Source organism: Botrytis cinerea, chromosome 8 (assembly GCF_000143535.2).
Source record: "Botrytis cinerea B05.10 chromosome 8, complete sequence".
In the NCBI taxonomy this organism is placed as follows: Eukaryota; Fungi; Ascomycota; class Leotiomycetes; order Helotiales; family Sclerotiniaceae; genus Botrytis; species Botrytis cinerea.
Genome location: NC_037317.1, coordinates 606,587 through 625,226, shown reverse-complemented (window position 1 = coordinate 625,226; position 18,640 = coordinate 606,587). Strand labels below are relative to the sequence as shown.

General features: G+C 43.2%; 6 protein-coding genes across 7 annotated transcripts; 3 read left to right on the top strand and 3 right to left on the bottom strand.

Annotated features, from left to right (window-relative positions):
• Positions 1-3,135: 3,135 nt before the first annotated feature.
• BCIN_08g01620 (hypothetical protein) lies at positions 3,136-4,132 on the top strand. Its single transcript, XM_024694403.1, has one exon. It carries the CDS (start codon positions 3,379-3,381, stop codon positions 3,889-3,891), a length of 513 nt encoding a protein of 170 aa, XP_024550192.1. The 5' UTR covers positions 3,136-3,378; the 3' UTR covers positions 3,892-4,132.
• Positions 4,133-4,153: 21 nt separating this feature from the next.
• On the bottom strand, positions 4,154-5,906 carry BCIN_08g01610 (hypothetical protein). Its single transcript, XM_001553435.2, has one exon. It carries the CDS (start codon positions 5,524-5,526, stop codon positions 4,576-4,578), a length of 951 nt encoding a protein of 316 aa, XP_001553485.1. The 5' UTR covers positions 5,527-5,906; the 3' UTR covers positions 4,154-4,575.
• A 1,676-nt stretch (positions 5,907-7,582) lies between these two features.
• Positions 7,583-10,566, top strand: BCIN_08g01600 (hypothetical protein). The gene has a single exon (XM_001553438.2). The coding sequence runs from the start codon at positions 8,319-8,321 to the stop codon at positions 9,909-9,911; it is 1,593 nt and encodes a 530-aa protein (XP_001553488.1). The 5' UTR covers positions 7,583-8,318; the 3' UTR covers positions 9,912-10,566.
• Positions 10,567-10,619: 53 nt separating this feature from the next.
• Positions 10,620-12,984, bottom strand: Bcrvs161. Its single transcript, XM_024694402.1, has 3 exons — positions 12,546-12,984; positions 12,048-12,479; positions 10,620-11,868 (listed from the first exon to the last, which is right to left on the bottom strand). The coding sequence occupies exons 1-3, from the start codon at positions 12,657-12,659 to the stop codon at positions 10,921-10,923; spliced, it is 1,494 nt and encodes a 497-aa protein (XP_024550191.1). The 5' UTR covers positions 12,660-12,984; the 3' UTR covers positions 10,620-10,920.
• A 205-nt stretch (positions 12,985-13,189) lies between these two features.
• BCIN_08g01580 (hypothetical protein) lies at positions 13,190-14,995 on the bottom strand. Its single transcript, XM_001553440.2, has 3 exons — positions 14,234-14,995; positions 14,004-14,186; positions 13,190-13,921 (listed from the first exon to the last, which is right to left on the bottom strand). Exons 1-3 carry the CDS (start codon positions 14,576-14,578, stop codon positions 13,736-13,738), a joined length of 714 nt encoding a protein of 237 aa, XP_001553490.1. The 5' UTR covers positions 14,579-14,995; the 3' UTR covers positions 13,190-13,735.
• A 112-nt stretch (positions 14,996-15,107) lies between these two features.
• BCIN_08g01570 (hypothetical protein) lies at positions 15,108-18,573 on the top strand. 2 transcript variants are annotated; one of them, XM_024694401.1, is made up of 2 exons: positions 15,108-16,452; positions 16,510-18,573. In XM_024694401.1, exons 1-2 carry the CDS (start codon positions 15,304-15,306, stop codon positions 18,130-18,132), a joined length of 2,772 nt encoding a protein of 923 aa, XP_024550190.1. In that variant the 5' UTR covers positions 15,108-15,303; the 3' UTR covers positions 18,133-18,573. The 2 variants fall into 2 exon arrangements, with proteins under 2 accessions (XP_024550190.1, XP_001553491.1); XM_001553441.2 differs by having other exon boundaries at positions 15,108-18,573.
• Positions 18,574-18,640: the final 67 nt, after the last annotated feature.

Below are 18,640 nucleotides of genomic sequence, written 5' to 3'. Positions count from 1 at the left end.
ATGTTTATGCGCATCTCAACATTCAACAACATTCCTCATCTGATTGAAATAGTCGGTGAGTCTCCTTCTGAAGAGGTCTTGAAACGAGGTAATTTCTTATTCAGTCACACGATCACCCAAATCAATACTTATTATGTGCTTTCAAACCAGTTCTTCTGTTGCTTATCTTATGTTTTATTCACCAGGCTTTGATATCTTCACTAATAAGGAAGTCAATATTCAAGTTATTGTCAGCGATCATTAATCTTGTCGCATATCTGAATATTCATTAACTTGTATAGTTCTTTCGCCTTTTACGCCTGATTCACCTCATACTTTACCAAATTATCTTTTACATTTTGAATATCTATCTATAGCAGTGGAGATAGGTTGAAAGCTTCATGACGCTACATTATGTTTATCGAGCTTCCCTTCGGTTGATACCCACCGCTTTAGGAGAGACGAAGAGATCATTGTGTATTTGAATTCTTGAAATTTATTAGAAGTATGTGCTAAGCACAATGATAATAACCACTACAGTGTTTGGATAATACAATACGCTTGATCCATCTTCAGTAGCCATGAAAGAATGAAAGTAGCTCATTACGCTCTGATCCATACAGAATTCAACAGCGTCGGTTTATATATATAATTGTAGCCAACCGTTCTGATTACACTTGGTATGAAAACGGAATGAAATGATTGGTTGCCTTATTCTATTTAGCATGTTGCTGTTCTAAAGAATGTTTAATGCCTCCTAGATTTACTGCAATATACCGCACCTCACTTCTCTTCCTTCCATTCCTTTCTCTTCTTGCCTTGCCTAACCTCACCTTACTAAAAGGAAAAGTACTATCGACCTTTGACTCTTCATCCTTTTATCCAACTATACTAAAAAGGAAAGTTTTACATGTATTAGTTTTGTACTAGACATTGCTCACTAATTCCTGGGAAAGAATAATGAAATAGATAATGTGGATGGATCCTTTCCCTCTCGATTCTTCATTCCTACCTCCCGAAATCTCCTTTTTATACTGAAATCTCTGTCTCTCCCTTTTCCCATCGAGGGAAATCTTGCATCCATTCTTCTATCCATATCCCTTCTTTCCAAATGCCAAACCTCTCAAAGCCCATTCATTCATTCCCAAAACATTTCATCCATTCAATACTCGCGAAAAATGAACCGGATACCCCCAAATAAATGCCAACCAACTCACTCAATCACTCAAAATCATAAAACAAAACCTCCCCCTCTCTTCATAAATACAAACCCCCCTCTCTCACCAAAACAAAAAAAAACCCCCTCATCAAAAGAAATCAAATCCTGTCCTCGGAGAGACTCGAACTCTCGACCTTTGGATGGCACAGTAATTGTTTTCAACTACCTCATATAGGAATATGAGACCAACGCTCTAACCAACTGAGCCACGAAGACTATTTATCCTTGGTATGATTTGTTGCGGCGGGAAGATTTATGTGGGAATATATTTTGTAGATTTGGAGGTGTGGGTGTGTGTGGTGGGAGTGGAGGAATGGAGTAAAAGAATTTTTTGTTGGTAGTGGGTTTGGTGGGTTTTAGTTCGCTTCGGTTCGGTTCGGAGAATTTTGGGGTTGGGTTGGCACTGGTTGGGATGGGATGGGATGGGATGGATTACCTTGTTCGTTCGCTCGCTCGCTCACCCACCCCCCTTTTGACCCACTTATTGGTGGTTGGCTAGGTGCTGGGAAATGTACTCTGTACAGAGTATAGACTTCTATATGTATTCGGCTGGCCGGCTGGCTGGCTGGGAAATGATATATGTTTTTGTGGTATGTGTGTATTTTGTGTATAATGAAGATGGGATGAAAATCGACGTTGAAAATGAAAATGAAAAATGAAGAGATAGTCTATCTATGTGAGATGATATTTGGATTCTCGACTGATAAGTAGAAGGGATAGCTATATGGACTCTTTTGTGGAAAATGTGAAGGATTATTGGAGATTGGGATTGGGATTGAGATTGAGATTGGGATTTTTCTTTTTTTTTTTCTCATTGGGATTCTTTATACGGTTTGTAAGAGGAGTGGTTGATTGATGGACTAATTGATGAATTGATAGATTGATCAGTGTGGAAGGAAGGGAGGCGAATTAGGGGAATTAGTATGGTGATTTACTCCAGGTTGGGAGTTGGGAGTTGGGAATTGTTAGTAGTTGAGAGGTTAGTTAGAAGGAGGATGGAATAGAGAGAGAGAGAGAGAAGGAAGAAAGAAAGAAAGGAGAAGAAGATAGGGAAAGTATAAATTTGATGAATGAATGAATGAATTAATGAATTAATAGATTGTTTGTATAAATAGATAGATAGATAAATAGATAGATAGATAGCTAGATAGCTAGATAGATAGATAGATAGATAGATAGATAGATAGATAGATAGATAAATAAATAAACAGATGTATGAAATATGAAATATAAAATAAGAAATTGATAGAAATGTTAATGTTAATATTAATGTTAATGTTATAGTATATAGACTTAAGACTTGGGAGATTTTGAGATTTGATTTACACTACTACTACTAATAATACTACTAATACTATTACTACTAGATTGAATTCAATTCAACTCAATTCGATTCGATTCGATAGAAGCTATATTCTATATTCTATCTTTTATATTCTATCTTCTATATTCTATCTTCTATATTCTATCTTCTATATTCCATATTCTACTTCTTCTTATTAGATTGAATAATAATATCATTGTATAGTTAGTTAGTTATATTAATTTGATAAATATCTCTCCCCCCCCCCCTTCTCTTTTCTCTCTTTTTTTTCGATATAAATATATAAGTATAAATGTAAATATAAATAGAAGAAATAGAAGAATATCAAGAGGAACATCAAGAAGACAAAATCTCTCTCGAGGTTATATATATATATATATATTATCACATTATATTACATCACATCTCAAGAATGAGAATGAGAATGAGAATGAGAATGAGAATGAGAATGAGAATGAGAACGAGAACGAGAACGAGAACGAGAAGAAGAAGAAGAAGAAGAAGAAGAAGAAGAAGAAGAAGAAGAAGAAGAAGAAGAAGAAGAAGAAGAAGATGATGATGATGATGATGATGATAAAAAAAAGATATCTAATATATATATAACTATATATACGCATATACATATCCATATATACAAATACTATTTTATTCTATTTCATTCTATTTTATTTATATATACCATCCATAAACATCACCCATAAACATCATCCATAAACATCATCCATAAACATCATCCATAAACATCATCCATAAACATCATCCATAAACATCATCCATAAACATCATCCATAAACATCATCCCCAAACCATTCCCACATCATATCATACCACACCATACCATACCAGACCGGGCCAGATGCAAGCCCATCTCCATCACCATCTCCATCACCATCTCCATCTTTATCACCATCTGCATCTGCATCACCATCTCCAACTCAGCAAACCCCTTCTCAACCTTCACGCCCTCGAAACTATATATACATACAGCCATATAAAACCAAAACCAAAACCAAACCCGAATCAATCCTACATCGCCCATGCGAATTTGTATCCTATTATCATTATACCCCCATATTCCCTTCGATCCCTTCGATCCCTTATTCATTCACCCCCTCTTCATCCATCCATTAATTCTTTCCTCTTTCCTCTCTTCACTCCCCACAATCAAAACTCAAGCTCCCACTCAAGCTTAAAGAACCTCACACTCAAGCCCAACACACATCCCCCAAATAACACAGCTAAAACTTCCTTTTTCCTCCTTTCTCTTCCACACACCACACACTACACACTGTACCGTCCAAGCCATCCCCCTATCCCCTATAAACAATGCATACACACAAAATACCAGAAACCCTTCATTAGATATTAAATGCATCCCTTTCTCTTTCTCTTTCTCGATCTCAATCTCCACCAAAACACAAAACCCAATTTTTTTTTTGAAAATAAAAAATAAAAAATAAACAAACACAACATAATAAATCCAAGCTCTCATTCAAATAAACAACCAAACAAACAATAAACGCGAACAAAATTTCCAACCAAGTATACACTCAATGTACACCAAAAAGAAGGAAAAGAGATGAAAAATAACGAATAAACGAGTAAATGAATAAACGAATAAATGAATGCAGTAAAAAAAATCAAAAAAAAAAAATCAGGATTCATTGATTGAATCGTATAGAGGAAGCTGTGATATATATCTGTCTGAGCCGAGTCGAAAAATGGAAAAAGGTTCCTGGAGATGGTTTCGCTGCACACACACTCTCTCTTTCTCTCTCTCAGCTTGCGAGTTGAACCATTTCATAACCGCGATATATATCGCTATTAAACGAGCATGAATGAAAAACGACATCGAAATCGTCGAATGAAAAGAACCCGTCGATTGAATCTCTCGAGATGACGATGAAAAAGAGGAAGAATGACGTTTCCATCAATTCCTACTCGATTTTCAGATTTCTCCGAAACTTTCGTCTTGCGAAAAGATCCTGTTTCCAAGTTCTCCAGAATGGCAAATAATACGTTTCCATCGTCTTTCTCTCCAACCAACGACCTTCTATCTAGGCACTGCCCCTCTCAAGCTCTGTCCCAAATGGCTTGCGGCAATACTACTCGCCGCCCTCTCACTTCTTCTTCGGTTTGCACCACTAATCCTTTCACTCCCACTTCCAATCCCGTTTATACTCTCAGCTTGCTTCCCAGTTTCTCTCATACCCCTCGGACTCTCCTTCTTACTCCTTGTCTTCAACCCCTCACTCCCTTTACTTCTTCCGCTACTAGCAGAATGTCTTTTCTCTCTACTCCTCTCACTAACACTCCTCACCTCACTCGCGATACTGCTTAAACTCGAAATCCACGACGCTGTATCCCTCTCCTTACTCCCCAAACAACTTCCACCCCCTCGTTCCCTATCCACCCTCCCAATTCTCAATTTACGCAACACCCTCCTAATTGCCCCAATAGGCTCACACAAGTAAAAAATTCCCATATCATCAAACAATGAAATCCATTCCACATTACATAATTCTAGAAGCGGTTTGCATAGCATCAAGATTCCTAGGTCATCTAAAAAATTAAGGAATTCGAGTGCAATAGGAGGTGCTTGGGTGGAAAGGAGTGTGGAAGCGCTTGAGAAAGTTGCTGGGGATGAAATGGCATATGGAGGAGAAGGAGGGAGACGGGTAGGAGCTGAAGCTTGAGGGGTGGGAAGGTTTATGGTCGAGGGGAAAGCGGCGGGGGAGCGGGAACGCGATACACGTTCATTGGATGTATTGTTTGTGGTGTGGGAAGGAGGACGGGCATGGCGGGATCGATGTGATCGATGGTGAGATTGATCAGCGAGTCGAGGTTTGGCTAAGGAATCGACACTATCATTGGAGATTGGAGAGTGGAGGGTGGATGCCGTTGACGGGCTGCGGGTAGAAGAATCATGATGGGTCTGTGTACGTGTGCGTCTACGTTCGCGTTTACCTTCTGGGTAGACATAAAGTGATGGTGGCGGTGACATTGGCGATTGGCTTAAGCCTGGATGTCTGAGGTATCGAATGGATTGTCTTGTAAAGGTGATGGCTGTATGTAAGGAAGATCGTTGTTGCGGTGTGGATTGGTCTTTAACAAAAGATGTGATTGAATAAAAAATGTATGATGAAGTGGCGGCGCAGTGAAAATTGAATGAAAGAGATAGGAAATATGCAAGTCAAATCAAACGTTGGCAAGTGAGCAAGTAACAAGCAAGTATAACACTTAATACAAGAGATGTGGATTGGCCAAAATTAAGCAATTCAGATACATACAAAGCAACACGAAAACGAAAATGATTGAACAGAGAAAGGAGAACTTTCTGGACCTTTTAAAAGTCGAGAACCCATATAATACTAAACGACCACCGAGTTGGAAATCTCCATGTTACCATCGTAACAACTCCATCATCTCTATCGAATTTTCAAGAAAGAAGGATCCAAAAGCAAGACATTGAGGCTCTATTTAGAACATCATGGAAACGTGACTATTCACCGTTCGTTTCGTTTGGTTCTTTGGAGGCGTATCTCTGCCCAAACTGTTGTGGCCCCTTCTCCCAATTACTCCATTCTCTCACTGGCGACTTCGCTGGCAATTTGACCCTCCTAGACCTTTCCATTTATGAACATACCCACCTTGTTCACGTTGCGAGCATGTAGAGTAATTTATTTTTCGCGCCTCGTTTGATCTCATTTGATCTCATTTGATGCAGATTTCTCGCCCATCGAACGGCTGTACACCGTACGAGTGCCATTCAATCAGAACGATGTGAAATATGGACGTTAAAGCATTCGGAGCGATTGGCAACACGTTCGTAAAGTTGGGGGGCAGGAAAAGAATTGTGTACCTATCGGCTCTTCTCTCTATTCCGTGTGGAAAAGAGGAAGTGCTCAGGCACTCACGCAGCCTTACTGAGAGAAAAATGGAGAAGTGGTGGAGATGACGGGCGAATCTGATCCTCGACAGAAAATCGATGGATCGCCTGTGACGTGTTCAGGGGAGATTTCTTTGGAATTTCTTTGGATTCTTTGGATCCCTTGGGTTGTGGTGAAGAGTGAAGAGAAGCTAAGGCAGAGCCCTGAAAATCCTCTCTTCTTCTTTGGGCCGCTGCTGACTTTAAGGGTTAAATGTGCATGGGCGAGATGGGGAAAGTAGGATTGACGGATTTATTATTGAGAACTGGATGACTGATCTCTGGAAACACACGGCTACTCTTGTGGATGGTAAAAGGAGATCTTCCGGTAGATATATTAAAGTGACATTGATACGGAGGACGCATCGATCTTGTGACGAGAAGAAAAAGGAGGGGGAGCATGGGGAGCATGGAGAAAAAGGGGAAATATGGAGAAAGGGCATGGAGAAAGGGAGAAAGGGAGAAAGGGGGCAAAAAGGAAGAGAAGACGGGAAAAAGAAGAGAAATTATCCAAATGTCCAAGCATCCAAGCATCCGAATATCCTAAAGACCGTGGACCCTTGATTCAAGCCATTGCCATCCACGGACCGATCCGCCATTCGCCATTGGCATGATGTATGAGGCCCTCCCCAGCAGCTCTTCCTCGACTGACCAAGGGACGGCGAGCCAATCCGCGCGACGCATTTGATAGCCACAAGCCGAATGGAGTACCGGAATAGTGCATTTTATGCATCACCAGCAGCATTTGCATATGCTCGCGAAGAAATATAAACCGCCGGGGCGACAGCACGCAGGAAGGACGACGAAAAGCTGATGTATAATGACAACACACCAGAACAGATATAGGCAAGGGCGGCATGGCAGAGAGGCAAGATGCAAGGTATATAGATGGGCAGATCGATAGCGAGATCCCGTACATGGTAGTGTCGAAGATTGTATAAGAACTTTGAGAGATTACATTGACTAGCTACTTGTTTGTTTGCTTGTTTGTTTATTTGTCTATTATTTGTCTATTTGTCCATCTGTTCATTGCGCTCCCTCCTTTGCACACCGATATTTGAAGGAGAGCAGCGCAGAGCAGCAAGGAAGAGAAGAGCCTTTGTTCCCAGGTGATAGGATGCTGATCAGATAAGAAAGACACAAAAGAAAGAAAGAAAAGAATTCTTGCTTCTTTTTATTTTTCCTCCTTTGCGCATCCTGCCTGACTGGATGAGGAAGTGGATCGTGCTCTTCCGTCATAACCCCGTCCCGAGGATAACTGCTAATTGATAATTGCTACCTTATTCAAGTCACACACACACTCTGATGAGTACACACACGCTCACACTCACACTCACACGCTCTCTCACATACACCCATACCCATACCCATACCCATACCCTTGCCCATGCCCATGCCCATACACCACACACCACACACCATACACCATATACCACACCCACACCCATCTGCACCAGAGAACGATCAGCCTGAGCCAGATTGGATTTTGATATCAGCTTGCGACAAGTTTTACATTGACCTATAACTAACAAGTTATAACCACCCATACCCCGTCCTTGGGTAGCCACTACGTTGGATCTTCTGCTTCTTTTGAAATCCATCCAATCCATTCCATCAATCCATTCAATCCCTTCTTTCAAACGAATCTCCGTCACAAGAAATTTCCCGGGTATGACTTATTCGTAACCCATCTCATAACCTTACACAATACCATACCATACCATACCATACCTCACCATATCATACCTCACCACACCTACATCACCACACCTACATCACCACACCTACATCACCACCCTTCCCAAAATACATAAACAACCTACCAATTCTTTCCTTCCTTCCTTCCTTCTCCCAAAACTGCTGTAAACATGGCACATTTAATTCGATTACCGCTCTCTCATTCCGGCTCGACAGTCAATTCGCCAATGTCGGGCCATCTACACCACCTCAGTCAAGCTCCCACCTCTTTTTTCCCTCCCAACACCTCTTCGCCAGCACAATATAAATATCATTCGTCTCCCAGCGGTGGTCCGATCTCTCCCCCTCATACTCGATCCGCCTCTGCAGAAAATACTGCCGCCGAGTTAGTCGAAGACTTCAGAAGATATTCGCACAGCTTGAGAGAACAATTCGAAGGGGAACGAGCGCACATCTTGGCAGACAGGCAGCGCGCAATCGAAGTGATAGCAGAAGAACGAGAATTATGGGATAAGGAACGAGGAATATTAATCGCTCGAATTCGGGAACTCGAAGCAAGATTGAAAGAGAAAGGGGATGTTGTGTCACCAGCTGGAATCTTCAATTTGGAATTGGCAAATTTAGGCTTCAGCCCAGCAGCAAACGTATTCACGAGTCCAACTGGCGTACCGATCGTTAAAGGGCCTACAAAAGCAATGGCATCTCCAGGAAGTGGAAGTACAGAATCGAAAAAATCATCGCACGGTCACCCAGAAATCAAACAAGAAACAGGAAGAAATGCAGATGGATCTCCGTTTTACGCACCAGCACCACAAAACCCCACGAGAACATTTTCAGCAGAATCAGAAGCCCTGAGAGTCGAAGATATTCATGCGCCCAGACAAACACCAATTCAAGTTATTCAGGAGTTAACTCCGTCTGATTTTGTTGGGTCCTCTCAATACACTTCACCGGAACTCTTATATCCACATCATTCTGCTGTACATTGGGAGAAGGCCGAAAGCAACAATGGTGATATTATAGGAGCTGATAGTATAGATATATCAAAAATTGCTCCACATCTCGAAGGTGTACCCATCAAAGCCAGCGCTGTGGATCCAGTATTCGTTGCACATGTTTTGAGTCCCAGGTCTGCCAGTCCGAGATTGAGTCCAAATGTTAAGCCGCCAGCAAGAGACGTTGGTTCGAGTTTAGGAAAACCACATTTGGAACCAGAAAATAAGAGATTGACGATGTATGCGGGTCACACGCCTAACCATTCCATTTCACGCTTTTCCGATTTAGTCAAAGAGTCTCAAGAGGCGGAAGGGGATGAAACACCAAGAGGTTTTGATGGACTTGTTCATCGGGGTTCCCTCGCGCCAATTCCGGATGAGGACGAACGAATCGCGCTTGATAGACTACAACCAGACGAAGAAGATGAAGAAGTCCATGATCGCCCTTTAACAGGCCCACTATGTCTTACGAATGTTCCGGCCAGGGATGAATTGTTCCTCGAAGCACTTACGGAGAAATTGGAAGAAGTCAAAAACTCAAGACCGGGTAGTAAAGAAGTTAGTCCTACCGGTAGCGCAGGCAGTTTGAGCCCGGTCTTGGAAATGAAAAAAGCGCGCAACAGATCGATTGGTGGTGGAGGTGATGACGGGAGGGGTATGGAAGGAGAAGGACATGATTCCGAGGATGATGAGGATGATGAACCGGGACCTGTTCTGTTGAAAATGAAGCCCAGTATGAATTTTGGAAGACCAATGGGACAGAGATGATTTTATCGTCGGATTTTAACAGTGGATAAGATATTTCTGTTTGCTCTTCTCTTCCTACTGGAATCAGATATTAAGATCGAATTTACATTTGCATGGTCAGATGGTATGATTTCAGGAGCTTCAAAATTGGAAATTGCCCCTTATTTCTCTCATTTGGCGAAGTTGGATGTCTTGGCGGCTGCATGGGATTCATCTGATGGAGTCCGAACTCGAACCAGAACCCCAAGATTAGACGGATGGAAAAACCGCATCAAACTCAACTCTCAAGCCCCATCAGCAGATGACGAATAATACAGCACGGCCGTACAGAGTGGACAGGAAGCCTAGTATGGTTGCAGCAGGAAGATACTTATATGAATGATCGCATGGAATGGAAAGATACCCCCCTTTTACAAGATTTCTTTTGTCAATGGCACAAAACACTTGATTCGACAGTTCTCGCATTCACATTTAAATGGTGGTGCAGACATTATAGATATAGCATAGCATAGCATAAAATAGCGTAGCGTACTGCAGCGTATTCGGATATACCTGTGGGAATTTGGGCATAGCATGGCATTACAGGTATCGCAGGCATGGCGAACGAATGAGCATAGCGAAAGCATAGTATACCCTTTGAATTAAACTCTTTTCCTCCTGCCTTGTTTCGGGAGCATGGTTTCTTCACCATTTGGATGTAGATGTATGTGATGACTAAACGTCCCATTCTATTGTAAACTCTCTCGAAATTCATTCTCATTCATTGTCGTCAAAGTGTAGTGATCATTAATAGTATATATAGGTAGGTAGTTTAGAAAAGTTTATTGAATCGATTTGTCCATCCATTTCATCCATCCAGGAGACCGAACACCGCCCGTATATTTTTGAGCTAGGTTGGTAGATACTTGCTTCTCTCAGAATATAGCATATAGCAAGCATACCGCCGTTCTTTCAGGCGGTTCTCACCATAAATCCCACGCGCTCCAGCTACTCAGCCCGAATATTTACTCCCCTTTCCCTTTCAAGCCATCTAAGCATTCTTACAATAATTGGCTGGAAAGCTCCCTTTCACCCCCCTCAACTCTCCATCCCACCAATCGTCCGTACTGCCTGTTTTCTTTGTAACCCTAATCTTATCACCCTCTTTGAAACTCAAGTCCCCTTCTCCTTGGCCCTCGAAATCATAGAGCGCTACCACAAAAACGCCTCCATGAGAAGAACCCAGTCTCTTTGGGGGAGGGGGAGGAGGTTTCTTCTTTCCGATTGCGGAATTGACTGCTACGCCTTCGTTGGTCGACCCGCGCTGGAAATAATCCAGAGCTGGGCCTGCGGGAGCATAAGAGGAGGAATGCGTGGAGACAGGTGTGAGATGGTTGGAATAGTCGCTGGGAGTGGGGGTTTGAAGGGGTTCGTTGTAGTCGTTATCCGAGGTTGTAGGGGGCGAGAAAACGGGGACTGTGTGTTGGGTTGAGGGAATACGAGGACGAGAAGCGGAGCGAATAGGAGGTGGACGATCGGGCCTAGGAGATCGCGCGTCGGAATATGTGGTTGAGATGCTTGGATTTGGAGAGGGGTCGCGGTTTGTGCTCATAGATTGGTTCGAGGGACGACGGGAAAATCCATTACGGACATTGAGACCAGTTATAGATTTTGAACTTGAGCTTGGATTTGCATTTTCTTCGCCGATGTTCATGGGTTGATGAACGGCTTTGCCGCGGCGGACACAATCTATGAGTTCGACTTCTTGTTTTATGGGTTGATAGTCTTGATTCCAGACTGCGATGACGTCTTCCATTGGAGGTGGAGGAGAAGGCAGGCCTACATCTTCGCAGTAGTTGTGTAGCGCTGTGTAGTATTGGGCGAGGAGCGTATTCTGGATCATGATTTGTACGGCGAGTAAATGTGGGAGGATGGAGAAAGCTGCAGCGATCACAGGCGGTAATGTTTCTCGGAGGTGAGCGTCTGCATCTTTGAATGCCTGGATATCAATTAGTACTACTCTCATCTGTTGACGATGTCCCTGTCACCGCCGGGAGGGACAATTCTCTTGAGGATCCATTCTTAAGTGTTGATGTTATAATGGTGTAGTGTAGATGCAGATTCGAAGCCTCAAAAAAGCTGTCCCTCCGGCGATGAAAGGGGTATTTAGGAACCAACCTCTGCTGCCCTGCCTTGTTCCTCTTCAGCCTTTGCCAAAGCAGCGTTCTCTCGATCAGTCCTCTTCATCTTCGCAGACCCTTTATTGACCTTATCTATATATCTCTCCCAGTCTAACCTTTTGTTTTCTCGCTTCTTGATCGTCTTTCGAATGGGTTGTAGAAAGTCCTTTGCTTCCGTAGCCGGTTTTGTAACTCGAGTATCCATCATCATAACTTCTTCCAATAAATCAGTTTTTAGTTCCGTATATGTATCCTTCAATTTGATAGTTCGATCCATTTGTAGGCGAGGGGTAACAGCCGGATTGTCTCGATGAGCATCGCTGGTGCCTACAATGGGCTGATATAACTCCTCGAAACTTAAAGCTGTATTTAATTGAGAGGAAAGTATAGACACCCATGCGTCTCTCCATGCTTTGGAAGCTTCTATTATCTGTTTAGGTATATCAGTAATGTCCTCTATGGCGGTAGCAAATGGCGCGATGTTCAGGCAATTTACCATATTGAGCATCTTATTCGCATCTTCGTAATCGCTCAGCAGTACAGATACTTTAGCAGTATCTCCAGGCCCTTTATGCCTGATCTTGCCAATCTGCCGGTGCATAGAATTCATTTTGGTTATGAAAGAATGTGTCAATTAGATAGTAACAGTCAATATGTGCCACTTATCCCCACAAGATAGAGAAACGAATGAGTTCCACGTAGTTGGTTTTCAGGTTGAGATGTTGAATGTTGATACCTCGCAGTAGTAGGGACAGCTGTCAATAAATCAATTGATAAGATCTCCAAAGTTCAAACAACACAGCCCCGTTAAAGAAAGTTTAGTAGAGCGAGTGTTTCTAATAATGATTTTCCTGGGAGTTGGTTGTATTGTAGGATTTGATTTGGAAATACTACCCAGGTAAGCAGCGCCAGAAAGACGTACTGAAACTCAAACCGGTTCGCGGGGTTGAGATGAATGGCCTGTGCCTCCCCAAACGGAAACCAGCCTCCCGACTTCGCCAGTGACATAATTTGGCTGCCCAGATAATAGTACGCAGGTAGTACTCACCTGCTGGGTAGTCATACGAATGCAATTACGATACGTTTACGTTATGATAATAACAACATATGTACGTGTCTATAGGGGCATCTTTTCCAAAGTGATTGAGACTGCTAAACTAATATTCAATCCGTATCCTGATCCGTATTAAACTTTGAACGAGAATCCCCATTTCAGCCCTGTTGAATGTAAAAGCGGCTTTCTATATTTCTTGTTTCAAGGACAACGAGTCTCTGGATCACGTCAGATATATCAATTGACCCATGAAACTAGCAGTTTGTTAAAGATCCTTCCTTCCTTTTCTAGAAGGTACATGTGTCTAAAATGAGTCCATAGATATCCCATATGAAAGTCACAACTCTCGCAACATTTTGGTTGAAACATAGTGAAGCGATCATAACACATGGTATATGAACTATCTTGTAATACTACGAAGTAGTCTGGAACGGCCCGCCATACTTTTGAACCATGGTTTAGTGGATTAGGGGGTTCTCATTATATAAGCTAGTGGGTACCATTTCTCGGATCTATCCCCATCCAACGACTGTTTATTTGTCGGCTGCTTAGTGAATATGCTACATCGAACGTCCTTGCTCTGGTTTTTTCTTGGGGTTTTGCATATCGCGACACAAGCAGTAAGGCATCGATTATCCTTCTAGCATAGTCTGAACCCAAGCAGCAGCGGTGGTGTCCCAATTTTGAGGATATACAAGATGGGCTGTAAGATTAGTACCGCTAGCACATACTGGATCCTCAACATTGCAGTAGTCTGCAATCTTTGAGGCATATTGGTTTTCAAGGATCGAAATTTGTGAAGCAGTTCTTGGATATTTCTAGGAATTGGTCAGTATTTTCTTCGCTCATTTTTCCGGCTCCTATGTCATGATATGCCATGGCTCTGTTTGCTTCACTTACGCCAGTTACATTGTTGTTCCCAACATCAAAGCTCTCGTTGGGGATGTGTCTTGGGTCTCCATATAGAACCAGAGCTGTCATGCGGTCCCCAACTTTCGAACTAATGGGAAGTGACCCATTTCCGGCACCAAGAATCTCATCTCCGCCTCCACCAGCTAGCATGTCTCCAACAACCATAGCACCCTATTCGAATTAGACTAGATGTAACATCTTCTAGAAAGACAACGTACTTGAGAGTAGGCAAGGAAGACAATTTTCGAATCTTCACACGACTCTGCATAAGCAGTGAACTGGTCTTTAGCAGCCACGAGCCCTTCAGCATAGCTGTTCGTGGAAGTCTCGTCCGTAGCAGGATAGATGACACTTTCGTAATCAGTGCCTGGATTGGCATCAGTTATCAACCCGGCCAAGCTCTCGAGAGTCCCAGGGTAGCCCTCAGTCGTTCCACGGGCGATAATCAAATGGATTGGAGCACATGATGTGCTATTGACAAGAGCTCGAGATTGATGTGCCACGCGAGCGGTTGCCAGAGCTGGCAAGAGCAGCACAAGCGACGAGGCAAAAGGGGTCAACATAATGAAAGTTTAGATGAACGATAGGATTTTGAGGAACTAACCACACCTCTATCCGGTTCAATTCTCAGCTTAAATAGACTTAAGCATCCCCCCTGCAGTTAAGATATGAATCATTGGATATGTTGAAACGCGTAGCAATATAATGATTGCGTAGATAGTCCGCAGGGTCTGAGAACTCGGTCCCGAAATGAAGATATCATCAGGGGGAAGCCCCTGACTTTCACCCCGAGCTCAACTAAGTTTGAAATTCTCAGACTTCATCATTCAATTCAATCTTGAACGATGAAAATCTAATAAACATTTATGTTGCTCATCCTTCTGTTCCCCCCCAATCTAATCATGTCGATATGGCTATAGCTTAGAATAGACTCTTCTCCTTCTTAGATTGTTACTATTAGGGTAAAATATCCCCGATTCGATTATTAACGTATTCCAATTTTTGAGATTTCCGCCTAGTGACCAGTCATAATACCTACAAATTTTGGTTCAATGACCGACACCATTTAGCGGATTCGTTATCGTGAATTCTGGTTATCAGCACGTGTTAGCGGGGAGTCGGCGCGTTAGATCAGAGTATCATTGCTAGGTTTCGCGTCACGTAAGGAAACAGCGAAATCCAAAGATTGATTTTCAGGCACGACAGCGACTTTTCCCCTGAAATATGCCTGCCGCTTGACATGCCCTCGGCGCTATGAGTCATATCGATTATTCTCAATACTTTAAAAATGACGGCCTCCGCCAGTATTGCCATGTCTATGGACGTCCCCCAAGATCAAAATACAGCTCCAGTCCTCGAATTTCGTTGCCTCTATACAGCTGATACCCGTCGAAAACAGAAGCGTTGGCAAGATGGCCGACTCAAATATCACACTTTCAATAAGCGTGTCATGGTGTTTGACGAAAGATCAAATTTAGTAGGAGATGCACATTGGCGCGAAAAAGCACCACTTGATGAAGGGGCCGAGTTGGAGTTGGAAAGAAATGGAATATTAGTCGAAGTATCGGAATTCATAGAGAAGAAGGACCAAGATCTTACCGAACTCATCGATAAGAGAGTTAGAGAGAGGGAGGAGAGATTTATTGCAAGAAATGGAGACTCATCACCAGCACGATCCTCAGCATCTGTTATTCGGTCGCAAACTATTGCTGCAGCTCATCTAAAGCCGAAACCACTCAACTCTATACTCGGCACACCTTCCGGTCATTATGGAAAGGCACTTGTGTCAAAAACATCTCCATTCGAACAACGGCAGATATTAAACGCTAGAAATGCTAGCGAAGCCGAAAGCCCTAGGCCTACAAAAAGAAGAAAGGCAAATGAGCCGCCACCCAAAAATGGATTTGCGCAAAATCTTATGGGGGCTACTTTGTCATTCACGCCAACACCATCGAGAACGGGACCTATACGATATGATTCTTTAAAGCTAAAGACAGTCCAGCGACCAGATATTAACGATACCAAAAAAAACGGGGACCATAATGAAGACATCTTGTCAAACGGAAGACAGGGTTTGGCAGACCACACCACTAGGGATGTGAATTCCTCTAAAAGTCGAATACAAGCAAGAAAGAGAGATAAGCCCGAAAAAAGTGGATATGCTAGCAACCTTACTGGAGCATCTCTGTCGCTTTCGTCGTTTCGCGAAGCTACGCCCAGAAATATAGAAAGAAATGTAGTCATGCAGAAGAACCAACCGAAAACAATCGACTTGTCAATGGATACAAGCTCTGATGAAGATGACCGCCCAGTTATAGTGACAAAGCCGAGAGAATTTGCCCGGGAGAAGATATTTGTACCCAAAATATCTGAGCAGACAGCGCGATTATCATCCCCGCCATCAGAAATCACACCAGTACCTAAACCAGTAGCAAAAGTACCAAGTACAAGGCAAGAGTCTCATAAAAATGCTTCGCAACTGAACAAGCCACAGGAAAGATCTCACTCGTCTCTACGTATCAAGTCTCGCCCACGCAATAAGATGTTGCTGTGTATGGATCAACTCAGCCCTCGGCCTTCTCCATTACAGGGAGCCAGCGGATCAATAAAGTTAGATTCCATGATTCATCCAGCGATACCATCTTCTAGCACCCAATCCGTCCAATTGACACTAGAAAAAGAGGCCACCAGATCCACCGAGCTAGACGCTGTCTTGCCAGCAGTGAGGTCATCTTCGCCTCGCAGGCCGTCGATTGATATTGATGCAGGTAACAATTCGGTAAATGAAGATCGAATTGATGGACCACAAATGTCAGAATTTCCGGGTGGTCTAAGATTTAGTGATCTCGAAGAGCCTCCGTTCTCTCCGGGAAACATTGGCATCGATCATCCAACAATAGATGCGATTCTGTGTCGTACTCGTCCGCCAGAGGCTCAGAAATCTATACCCATGGTCGCGTCAGCTACGAGAGAAGATCGAGAATGTTCAGTAATTAAACAAAAATCTCACTCAAAGAACACCAAAGAGACATCCGGACAGTCTGGCTTAGAGCATCTTTCGGCCTTGAAAAAGAAGATTTCTTGGGTGACCGAACAGACAACTCAAGATCGTGAACCTATGTTACAAACATCACCCGAGTATCTACCCGAGACGTCAAAAACTACCCGGAAGCAACCCAGAAATTCTACTGGCCTGCATAAGGGCGCTGCTTTGGATCAAGTCTCAATAACTGAAAATGCCGAGACGCGTTTAGGATCCAATGTGTCACCTTTAGTTACAGCAAATAATACGACAGCAATTTCTAACTGTATCTACAAACCTAATCCACCCGATAACGATTCTATTATAACATCGCGCCCAGCAGAAAAGATAACCTCTGCGTCATGCGCCCTTCAACACAACTTGGCGGTTCCAGAAACTGCGACGCATCCCAATTCCGATATTACGAGCAAAAATGATTCCAATGTTTTGGCACCAAACGCTGCTGTTGCACTTGGAATGCGCTCGAACGTGATCGACTCGGATAAGATTTTAGTAGGCATGACATCTAATGGTTCTACTTTCAATGCGACTGGCCGCTTCATGACCAAACTAGTACCGACACAAAATCAGCATCAAGTGGAGAGGTCCCCGGTCAAGACGAATTCCAGCCTGATTGACCAAACTGCGGCTCTCCTTACAGCGGCACAATCTCCCAATGTCGAAATCAAGCAATCACCAAGCTCAATTCCAGCCATTTTTTCCGTCGAAGAAACAAGAAATGATGAAACCAGTGGATTCGTATCGGCAAATCAGATAGTAGAGAAAGAAACACAAAATCGTACTGCAGAGGCCTCCACTTCTGGGGATCAGGGCCCTTCACGGCCTAGACTCATTAACCCCGCAACTCGTGGAATGTCAATTCAAAAGACTGCCAAGAGAACCCTACACGCACTATCTCCACCTGTCAATCAAATGGGTCCTCCCGCTTCCGAGGCCTCCAGGAACGGCCGCGGGAGGAACACTACGAACGACAGTTCAGGGAATTCAGGGAATGAAAGAGGCGTCAAAGGGCCATGGAGCAGAGAATCCTTTGATTTGTTTGGGTCGTGGAGGCCTCCCATACAGCAGTCGTGAAGAACCGTGTTATCTGTGCCTTATCTCTTGCCCCACCAGACTTTTAAGACTATCTACTTATCTAATGAACCCATGGAGTAGCCATTTCGTCCTGACGTCAAACGCCGATTGTCAAATGAGAATACTCTTTTTAAAGCTATGAGCTTCTATCTGCCAACCGCATTCACGAGGTTACCTCCAGTGCGTGACGAACCGAGGAGGTAGCAAAAGCTCGTATGACCTGGGAACTCTTGGGCACTGTTGCTTTAAGGGCGTTGATAGGGCAGCCTTCTACGTTTCAAACTGCACAGTCGTGTCTCCTCCACAAAATAACAAATTACTTCGCCACACAAGTAGTTGTCGCCGCTTTTCGTTTGAATAAACGCTACATGTATCGGGTATCGTGATCCTGCCTCGTACCTAGGAATCGGATTGAGACTTATTAGCTATCTTACGGTTGAATTGTAATAGGAGGTTTTTTGGTGTATTAAATAAGTACCGTGTTTCCAATGATGGCAGAATATACCTT

Excerpts from the sequence above, each read along its gene's own strand:
- BCIN_08g01570 (XM_001553441.2), top strand. The coding sequence starts at position 15,304 with ATGACGGCCTCCGCCAGTATTGCCATGTCTATGGACGTCCCCCAAGAT.
- Bcrvs161 (XM_024694402.1), bottom strand. The coding sequence starts at position 12,659 with ATGAATTCTATGCACCGGCAGATTGGCAAGATCAGGCATAAAGGGCCT. Across the intron at positions 12,480-12,545 it reads CGAATAAGATGCTCAATATG|ATAATAGAAGCTTCCAAAGC; the intron begins GTAAATTGCCTG and ends ATACCTAAACAG. Across the intron at positions 11,869-12,047 it reads AACAAGGCAGGGCAGCAGAG|GCATTCAAAGATGCAGACGC; the intron begins GTTGGTTCCTAA and ends ATTGATATCCAG.
- BCIN_08g01620 (XM_024694403.1), top strand. The coding sequence starts at position 3,379 with ATGCAAGCCCATCTCCATCACCATCTCCATCACCATCTCCATCTTTAT.
- BCIN_08g01610 (XM_001553435.2), bottom strand. The coding sequence starts at position 5,526 with ATGTCACCGCCACCATCACTTTATGTCTACCCAGAAGGTAAACGCGAA.
- BCIN_08g01600 (XM_001553438.2), top strand. The coding sequence starts at position 8,319 with ATGGCACATTTAATTCGATTACCGCTCTCTCATTCCGGCTCGACAGTC.
- BCIN_08g01580 (XM_001553440.2), bottom strand. The coding sequence starts at position 14,578 with ATGTTGACCCCTTTTGCCTCGTCGCTTGTGCTGCTCTTGCCAGCTCTG. Across the intron at positions 14,187-14,233 it reads TCTTCCTTGCCTACTCTCAA|GGTGCTATGGTTGTTGGAGA; the intron begins GTACGTTGTCTT and ends TAATTCGAATAG. Across the intron at positions 13,922-14,003 it reads GGAACAACAATGTAACTGGC|AAATATCCAAGAACTGCTTC; the intron begins GTAAGTGAAGCA and ends ACCAATTCCTAG.